At 41.6% G+C, this 10312-nt stretch overlaps 1 protein-coding gene across 1 annotated transcript; it reads left to right on the top strand.

Annotated features, from left to right (window-relative positions):
- Window positions 1-327: 327 nt before the first annotated feature.
- Window positions 328-10013, top strand: LOC134653987 (segmentation protein Runt). The gene is made up of 3 exons (XM_063509357.1): window positions 328-1639; window positions 6772-6906; window positions 8614-10013. The coding sequence occupies exons 1-3, from the start codon at window positions 1192-1194 to the stop codon at window positions 9252-9254; spliced, it is 1224 nt and encodes a 407-aa protein (XP_063365427.1). The 5' UTR covers window positions 328-1191; the 3' UTR covers window positions 9255-10013.
- Window positions 10014-10312: the final 299 nt, after the last annotated feature.

Genomic DNA, 10312 nt, shown 5'->3' with positions numbered 1-10312 from the left:
ATCGAAAACAACCCGCGAACAAACTTTTCCGTGCATTCTCGAAGTTTCCCGGAGCGCGGGAAAGTCGCGAAGTCGCGGCCCACCGCCCCGCCCCTCTTGCGTCCCGCTCGCACGCGGCTAACCGCAACCGACTAATTCTTTCCGCACTTTGTTTTCTTACAAGATATATTGGCTTTCGAGGTTTTATTTTTTTTATTTGTTGATAAATGGTTTTCAATACATTACGTACCTACTTCTTTATATGATTCTAGGTTTGTATTTTAGTGCTGGAAAAGCTACAGTGCGTGACTAGATTGAATCAAAGTTCAGTAAATAACTAGAAGTAATAAAAACTCAGTTCCCAACTATCTGAAGCATTTATTAATTAAAGTGAATGAGAAACAAATATACGTCCGTAATCCGCTTAAAATATGACAATTAAAGGCGTCAATCAAAAACCCCTGTCGCTGAAATAGCTCGCGTGCCCCGTTAATGAAGTGCCACCCCGCGAGTGCTCCCGGCTCCAAACATGAAAATCATAATTTTTCATGAGCTCGTTGATAGGTTTTCGCGCCGGCCGCGGTTTCCCGCCGCCCCGCGCCCTAATTACCGCCGCCTCACGATACGTCACCGCGGTGCCTCAAAAAAATCCACCCATCCCTCTCACACTCGACATCGGTGAGCCGCGGTGTCCCACTCCGCTGAGCATTTTTATAAAAACGCAGAGACCGACCGCTACTGTCCCGCTTCTACCCGCTGCGGCTCCGCGGCGCCCGCACCCTTCGTCTCCTTCCCGCTTTTTACGAGACGCAGGGGCCGCCACCCGGGTGGGGGGCGGCGACCGCGCGAACGCAAAATATTGACCATCGGAAAAAGTCGCGTCGTATCGCAGTCATCAGTCGAAACCGAGTCCTCGCGAGCACGCGTCCCCTTCGCTGCGACTTCGGCGCGAGTCGTGAGTCTTCGGATTGCGGTCGCGGCGATCCCACCGCCCGCTTATTTTTCGATCCCCGCCCGACGTCTTCCGCGCGCCCAACAAGTGGCGTAGTCGCTCACACGACGTCGCACCCGCGTGACCACAACTTTCCGGAGCGCGCGACTTTGTTCGGAATTTGATCGCGTGTTTGGAAACTTTTTCCGAGTGTCTATAAACTTTAGTGACGTGACGAAGGACTTCAGTGGCGTGTCGGTACGAGGGTTAGACTGGAGTCGATGCACTTACCGCACGCGAGCCCCCCCGTAGCCAGTATGGCGGATGTATACTCGCATATCCACGATTACTACCGGCAGAGTCATGGGGAGCTGGTGCAAACGGGATCTCCTGCCGTTTTGTGTTCAGCGCTTCCAAACCACTGGCGGTCAAACAAATCTCTACCGGTGGCTTTTAAAGTGGTCGCATTGGACGATGTCCAGGATGGGACATTGGTGACTATAAAAGCTGGGAATGATGAAAATGTGATGGCCGAACTGAGGAACTGTACGGCGGTGATGAAGAACCAAGTGGCAAAGTTCAACGACCTGCGGTTCGTGGGTCGCAGTGGCCGGGGGAAGTCCTTCTCTCTAACCATCACCATCAGCACCTTCCCCAGCCAGGTGGCTTCTTACACCAAGGCCATCAAAGTCACCGTTGACGGACCGAGAGAACCTAGAACTAAACAAAGTGAGTATCGATTGTTTTTATTTATCAATTTATTTTTGGATCTTTTTGGTATTTGTAAGGACTGTAAGCTTAGTATTTATAGAAATTAATCATTCACGCTAAGATGGTAGACATTTTAAAATAATAAATCTTTTAAAAACAAAAAAAAAACAAAAAAAAATTAAAAGTTTTATTATTTTAAATAAACATTACGAATAACTTTTACGAAATAGCAATTTAGTTTAGTTTAACAATTTTACCTTTTGCTATATTAGACAGATTTCAAATTAATAGTTTGTCTAACATTTAATTAATACCTACATCGAGTACATCAGCCAATGGAATATTTTTCTTAGGAATTTAGTTAGGTAATTGTGCAAGTTTAAAGAATTATATCATATTATAAAATGTATAATTCAATTGTCAATCTCAACTTTTCAAAACTGTAGTAATAGATAATATAAAGTAGAGTTGCGCGCACGCTGGCACCCCGCCAGGCTCGCTGCGGCTGCGGGCCACCGCATTCGAAATAGTACCGGCCCAATACCAACCATTTAATTCTAATAAACTTTTTACAACATAGAAAAAGTTAATTCAACTATATTTCTCGACGCGGTAAAATAAAAGTCAAGAGAGAAACTTTTTAAAAACTTATCAGGATTGAAGAATTTTTAATTTAACGAATCAAGCTTTTTAAATTCAACGGCCCAATATCAACCATTTATTTCTAATAAACTTATACAGCATAGAAAAAGTTAGTGTCACGTTCTAACAAGTATGTAAGTGCGAAAGTGACGGGCATAGTGATAGTCGATAAAAATGGAACCGTGCTGAGCCCGCTGGATCCCGAAGTAGTATAGCTGAGAATGACATTAATTTAATAAGTAATAGTACATTATTGTCGAGGCTCGGAAGTAGCTACTTGCTGGCTGAGGATTCCGACGACCTTCGGAGTTCGTTTAACTGAATCCGAAGCCAGCAAGTAGCCTTCCAGCCGAGTCATATATAGTGCTTTTCTCAAAAATGGTGCAAGAAATAGAAATATTTTACAGAAGCAACGTTCTAATTTTCACAGAAAAAAGTAAAACCATTAAAAAGATTTGCTTGCCGCCTTTAAAAAAAGAAGTGTATTTTTCTGCTGAAAATACGCCAACGTATTTGAGACACCTAAATAGTCGCGGTACCAACATTATAATAATAAGTGCTGATCAACTGTTTGGCTGTTTAATGAACCTATCCCTTCATTTGATATGGCCATTTAAAGTTTTAAAAAGTTTGGAACTCGTTAAATAATGGAATTTGTATGCAACATTGCAGTCCCGATATCGAGACTGCAATATTTTTAACTTTTTAATTTTTTGAATGACCATAAACTACGCACTTCGCGACCTATTTTTTAACCGGCAACGTCGACTTTGCCGTCCATTTTTGAGAAAATGTTTTTTAAAATCACAAATCTAGTTTTAATATTTTAAAAACTTCCAGCCAGGATGATTATTCGATGTAGTTTTTCGATAAAGTGCTTGTCACACGTTGCTATGGTTACGGTCTCCTGAGTCACTCTTAAAATTCTAGGTTTTTCGTATTTAAATGAACCAAACTTGCATTTTATGGTAGTTATAAGACCTTTCCATAATGGGACATCTAATGTGCATATATGTTAGTATGATACATGAGCATGGTACAGCAGTTCTTCTAATGGGACAGAGGTTCGCTGATGGGACAGAATAACAACAAGAAATAGTTGATTGAGCCACCTACATAAAATCTATTTTTTTATTCGGTAGACTGAAATGACATTTCTTAGTATGAACATAAAATGTCATTTCATACTATGAAATGTCATTTTAGTCTACCGAATTAAAAAATAGACTTTAGGTAGTAATTTAGTAACAAACTCTACCACATTCTCTTCAATAGGTAGGTATAGGTACGCATTTAAGAACGTCCTCATAAATCGTTTCAGCATTAAGTGACTCGCACACCATTAGTGCAGTTGTTCACCAATTTACGTGAGAAGAACTCTTAAAGGCATCCACGATTGCTCCTTTAATCCTCGCTCCCGAAATAGCCCGATTGTTGCCTGCTTTTACAGTAGAGTTAAATGTTTTGACACGGCTTAAATGGTTATTGATGTTCACATGCTAAACATGTCTTTAAATTGAAACAATGCCCCTGTGCATGCATTTGTTTTGACAATTAAAAGCTTAGGAACTTAACAATCAAAATCGTCGTCGAAGATAAAGAACTTATAAATGACTAAAATGAAATTAATTATTCACTTCATTAAATAACATTCAATGTGTACACAAAATTTTCGTCGCTACAATTACTGGATTAACGATCAATTAAATGGCGACATTACCACCGTTAAATTAAAATTGATTTATTCTCATAAACGTCATCTAATTCAAACAAATCTTTAATGTTTCTTTGAAAACCCTTTCTTTACAGTAAGCGCCAGCACATTCCACACATCAAATGTAATTATAAATGTTTTGACACCACAAATCTATTTCGGATGTTACGGCGCACCGAGATGTCTGTATAAACAGACGCTGCCCGAACTTCGGCCAATCATAAAAAGACAGTATGCGGAAAAACTAACATCCTCGGGCGATAAACATCAAAGGGAGTTAATAAAGCTATCAATGGCGTCGCGGCTTAGGGCACGGTAATTAAACGCAGTTAAAGACTTTGAGGAAATAAATATGTTTTACTTTTAAACGCACTGAGAAAAACGTTTACTAAGATTCTTCTGCATGTTACAGGAATAAGTTCGCTTTTGTTGTAAGTACAGTCGCCATCAGATATATCGGAGCGGCTAGTAATAAAAACTTAGTTGATTAAAATATTAAAATATCAAGTTATGGAACATTTACAGTACACACCGATGCATTAAGAAATAATCTAGGTTCCATATTACTACAAGTAACCAATATTGTAATTTTCATATTATAGTCAAACTCTATATGACAAACAAACGCCATACGCACAACTCTGCCAATTCAAAATTAATATGAGCCTAGAAGTTTCTGCGTCACAATAATCCTGTTTAATATGCGGCACTTGCAGTTCCAGCGGTTACCAAGTTTCTTGAGCGGCCACGGGCGTAGCAGATGTAAACAATCTCGGGTCGCGTCGTAAACTCCGTTTGATCTCCCCGACCCCGCTCCCCTGACTCTAAAATATGGATTTTATGTCCCTGAGCTGCTAAAATACCCACACGCAGAGACCCTCATAACCCCGAGTCGGCATACTCGGTATTTATCTAAAGTTAACCTACGCGATGGACGTTACGAAGAAGTTATGGCTACCCCGAATGCGGAGTTCAGGGAGACCTAATTAGAACTACTTCAACTATTGCAATTAATGTACTTATAACTTCATAATGTACTCTCACGGAAGCCGAAAATCATTTTACCTTGTTTAATTTTTTAAATGCGCGTGTACATGTTAAAAATACTATCAACCATTCGTGACAGTTGTTTGATTAAAGATTTAAATGACCGACGAGCGGTGATTATATAAATGTCCCACATCAACCATTGTTAATATAAATAGAGACAAATATTCTAATAGTCGGTGTATACCGACACCGCCGCCGAGTTATGAGCCATAACACTCTGATTCCATTTATTTAACGCGCGCCCGTCACTTTCATTAATTTACGAGTGACAACACGCACAACACTCGCATCTCGTTCGAGTTATTTAATGCTTATTTGACACTTAAGTCGTATCTCATGCGTTTATTGTCCTGGTGGTACCAATTTGGCCACGATTGCTTTTGATTTGAGACTCTCTTTAATGTTCTTTTGTTTTTCAAGTCACAAATAACTGACAGTAAAAACGACGATATCAACCACGCACCACGCTACAAAAAGCTGCAGCTTCGGCGAGCCAAATATTTATCCTAAGTTTAACGAGCGGGCATTAAGAATTACTCTGGTTACCCTTGTTAATAATTCGAATTCCCGCATTCGTAAAGGGTCGGGGAACTGGATATAATTGAATACTGGCATTAACAAATGGAGCGGGCCGTTTCCGAGTTCCACATTTAACTTATTATTGTTTAGTCGAGTCCTTTCCACGATCAACGCGACACCAGCGGCCCATCCATCACGTCGCTCGAAACACCCGCGATCGGAGAAATAACATCAGGAACTAGCTCGTCCACCAACAAAGGATTACGTTTACAAAAACAGAGTGCGCATTAACAACACTTTAAACTAATAAAAACGTCAAACGCCGATCATCAATTCGATGGCTAAACAAGCAACGTTTAAAAAGAGTTAAAATTAGGAAATTTACACAACTTGCACAATAAACTTCAAGAGTCGCTAAGAAGCTGTGTTTACATCGATAACAAAGTAGACGAAGAGCTCGTAAACAGTTTAATCCCGTAATAAAAAGCCTAAACACCTGAACTATATCGATCTATCGGGACTGGATTAAAAACGCCATAAAACAAAAAAAGACGTCGGCAGTGGTGTCTTCAGTAGGCTATTGATTAAACAAATAAAAACGCGTTTCGCTAGCTGAAAGGCGATAGGCAACGTGACGGTGGAGGGTCGTAAAAACGTATGGCACAGAGGAACCGACTAACTGCAGTAGTAAACCGGCCCGTTTTGTATACAGGCCCCTTGTTATAGCTCGGTAAACAGAGCGCCGCCGTGTGTCGCCGCCTTTACGGCTAGCCTTTGTGACTTTAGTACGGACGTGGCTTGAGACGGTGGCGATTCTGACAAACAATCACATTGGTACTAAATTGGATTAGTCTGGATTCAATGGCGTATTTGTTGGTTACATTCTCATTTCGTTATTCATGTTCCCTCATTCAAAACCAAGGAAATATCGCGAGGTACAACCGACAAAGACAAATTCGGAATTTGTGAGGTAAGATAGGAAACCCCCATTGTATAGGTAGTAGAAGTTGACAATTTCACAGACCTCCGTGTTAAACTACACAAACATTAATTAAACAAAATAGTTTCGTAATCTTATTTCAAACTGTTTTATTTAGAAACCATAAGCAACAAATCTATACAACAATACTCTTGCGATCCCAACTTTTGCACTAAAACAACTCTGTGTAAGAGCTCCTTGAACTTTTTAAAACCAATACGCTAAACTGTTTTCCTATTGTTACAGATTACGGATACGGGCACCCCGGCGCCTTCAGTCCGTTCCTTCTCAACCCGGGATGGCTGGACGCGGCGTACCTCAACTATGCGTGGGCCGATTACTTCAGGCCACCGCAGATGCGGGATCAAACCCTAGTTAAAGGTTCGTATTTTTGTTACTGCAACTTATTATTGATTCCCAAAACTGTATTTGAGTGTCACCATTAAAGAAGAACTCAATTCTACGTTTGGAGTTTAAGCATCCTCTTATAGTTTTTAGTATATAGCCACGAAAAACTTTTCGTCGCTTGACCTCCTTGTTAACAATGGATACTCGCAAATCCCTCGAAGCGGATCAAACAAAGCACACCGTGTTTAGCACTCAAAAACTCCCAATACATCCTTTTTTACCGGCATTTGTTAATTTAAAAATTCCCGATTTAGCAAACAGCACTCGAAAACATGTTGCTTGCAACAGCACCCCCTCAAGGCCGTACAATGCTAAAGCGGCTCAAATAAAAGAAGCAGCTCTTGAGCGCTGAAAAACAACACCGCCCCGACCGAAGCAAAACCACCCGTTGAAGTCCGCGTAGGGGGGAGTGGGGAACACCTATAGAAAAAAGATAAAAAAGCACCGCCTTCACGTTCGAGAGAGTGTGGAGTCAATTTTATTCCAATGTAGGCGGCCGCGCCACCAGCCACTTTTTGTTTCCGTCGTTGAAACGCGAGGAGCGCTGTACTCAAACGCCTACAGACTTTTATTAAACCTACATTATTAGCTTCGTTTGCACAGCAGAATTCATAAAGTTGGGAAATGAATAGGCACCCTATTTTTATTACTATACTCGTACGTCGACTATTTGCCGTTGTTGGGGTTTTTCTTCCGCTTCGCTAATTTAACATTTCGCTCTGATGCTCTTTCAGTGAACGAAGCTTTAAATTACAATTGCAGCTTTTTAGTAGCCAAAAAAATTTCGAATAACTCGAACCCAAGTTTGTAACCGATGAGGTCATAAATTATTTGCCTTTGTTTCATAAACATGGTTAATTCTTTGAACCCTAATTAAAAATAACGGACAAAGCATAAAAACAGAATCAAATCCAACGAGCGGGGATCACCTCAATCAGGCGCGACGCCGATATTGGCCCCCACCTCGCCAAATTACCCCCTACTTACGGCCCCTCCCACCCTCACTGCCTTTAAAGTGGTCTGCGCACCACTGCTACTGCTTGAAACAGAAAAAGTGCAAAAGAGGCGAGCTCGGCACCACCTCGGAGCCCTTTGTGGCCCAATCTGCGCCGGCATCGTGTCCTTTTTATGCGCCTGCTTCTCTTACACGCTATCGAGAATCAAAGCTTGCAGGCGCTACAAGAACATTTTGAACATTGCTGCTAATGAAAATTTCACGTTTTCCGAGCCCTCTTTGTCCGCTCTGTGCGATACCTCGCTCCTTATCGCGATGGAGCTCTGTGGCACACGTGTTCGCGCGTGCTCGGCATCGCTAATGTCCCGACATGTACTCTACTCAACAGAAAGGAGATGTATCGTGCCGAATTACGCCGGCGTGTCTGCTCTGTAAAAGACGACGTTCGGATAAATAAATATTGCACCCTCGCCCTCCGATATTGCGCTAAAAAAACATCCCTTTCGGTGAAGCCGCCTTTAAACGCCTACAGATTGTACATTATCCTTAGTACGATTATGCACCCTCGTTGTTCAGGGAATCAGCGGAGTGCCCGCGGGCCCGGGCGTCCCCAGGGAGCCGTATCTCATATTACGTCATGTCGGCAAATCAGACTACAGTAGCCGTCGTAAAAACCTGAATATTGAGTTTGATGGATATTAACGTTTGTGTTTCCTTGTCAACAGGTGGAACCTTACCGCCTCCCGTGCCGCTACCGGGAGCAGATCTCTTCCCGTTCCCTCCTGCGATGGCTAACCTGCCGCCAGGAGCAGGCGGTCTGATACCTCCGCCCGGCGCATTCCTGCCAGGCAATGGACTCTTGCCATTCGGCCCGCATCCTGGTGATTTGGCGTTGAAGACGTTGCCTCCCGAGCTAACATTGAAAAATGGAATGAGTCCTTACGATGCCTTGAGACAGCTTCAAAGCAACGTGTCCTCATTGGACAATTCTAGTGCTCGTCTGTCTCCAACGAGCAGTAGGCAGAGCGGCAGTCCGCGCAGCATAATCAATGCCAGTCCGGATAGATCGAAAGCGGACTCGAAGTCTGAAGTGAAGTCAGAAGCCACAATCTCTGATGAGTCGGACGAAGAGCCGATAGAGGTGGTGAAATCAGCGTTCCACCCGACTAGACCTGCGAACGTCGAGTTGCAGGAGATGAAACAAGTACAGGCGGCGGACTCGACAGTGTCGGACAGGCCGCGTGTGCGCAACGAGCTGAAAGCGCCGACGCAGCGAACCACACGCATCGTCTCTACTAGTCCCACATCAACCAAAATCTCCAACGGGACGATATCGACGCACAAATCAGTCTGGCGGCCATATTAATTAACCATAGTAGTCAAGTGTTATCTTATTTGTAGTATCCGCTCTTCGTTGAGCCTGTTAAAATGTGATAAACCAATGAGCTTGTACATAAGGTGTAAAGATTTAAATTTGATTTACATGAGATATTTATTGTTAGCGTGATGTAAGATTTGTGATTTAGCATTTCTAGCTGGTCTAGATTATTGTACCGATGCATGTAAATAGATATTATAGGTACTTGAAATAAATGTAAAATACGGTTAGTATTATTGCACATGTGTTCAAGCTTGTCTACATTAGGGTACCTAAGTATTGTTTATTTTTTAAATATTTTATTAGTACTTCATAGCGACCTTTAAAAACCATTTAGATATATAATTAGATGTATTTGACGATTTTCTTTGAAAATGACTGATTACTATTAATTTAAGTATTACAGAGACTTGTATCATTGTAAATAATGTAAGTACATATTTATTATCTTGACAAAGTGTAGATACAGTCATAATGGTAATTGTACCAGTTGTAAAAATGTATTTAGAAAACCGAGATAAAGAGAGTATTCTAAAAATTAAAACACAATTTTATTACATACCCTAATTTTATCCCATTATCTCCGAAGAGCCAACAAAGCGGGCAATTATAACCAAGGATCAGACCTTCCCGGCTCACTCGATGAAAAGCCATGTGGTTATTGTTTGTTGCTATAAGATGAAACAAACACATGACAAGGCGACTACTGCGCCATATTTGCGGCAGAACACGCACACAATCTGTCAAGCACATAATGTTTGCGAAGAACATTGTGGTAACTGGTACTCTATAAATGACATACTTCACAGTCTTCATAGCAGTAGCAATAGAGTTGTAAGTACATATTTTAGCGAAATCACGAAGTTTGTGGTCAATATGAGACACGCAAATTTTGCAAAATAGCGTTAGAAATATAGAAAACACCTGAGTTTCAAGTAGTGTCCGACCGAAACCAGATATTTAGCTGAAGCCGATTGGTGTTGACTCACAAGCAGTTTCGACCGAAAAGTATTTGTTGATTGCAACAACAACAATTTTCTTGACTC

The sequence above is a fragment of the Cydia amplana genome, chromosome 14, assembly GCF_948474715.1.
Source record: "Cydia amplana chromosome 14, ilCydAmpl1.1, whole genome shotgun sequence".
Taxonomy (NCBI): Eukaryota; Metazoa; Arthropoda; class Insecta; order Lepidoptera; family Tortricidae; genus Cydia; species Cydia amplana.
This window is presented reverse-complemented; position numbering and strand designations above follow the sequence as displayed.

What these genes read in the sequence shown, in the direction of transcription:
- LOC134653987 (XM_063509357.1), top strand. Translation starts at nt 1,192, where the DNA reads ATGCACTTACCGCACGCGAGCCCCCCCGTAGCCAGTATGGCGGATGTA. An exon ending in AGAACCTAGAACTAAACAAA is followed by an intron (nt 1,640 to 6,771) that starts GTGAGTATCGAT and finishes CTATTGTTACAG; the next exon opens with ATTACGGATACGGGCACCCC. An exon ending in GGATCAAACCCTAGTTAAAG is followed by an intron (nt 6,907 to 8,613) that starts GTTCGTATTTTT and finishes CCTTGTCAACAG; the next exon opens with GTGGAACCTTACCGCCTCCC.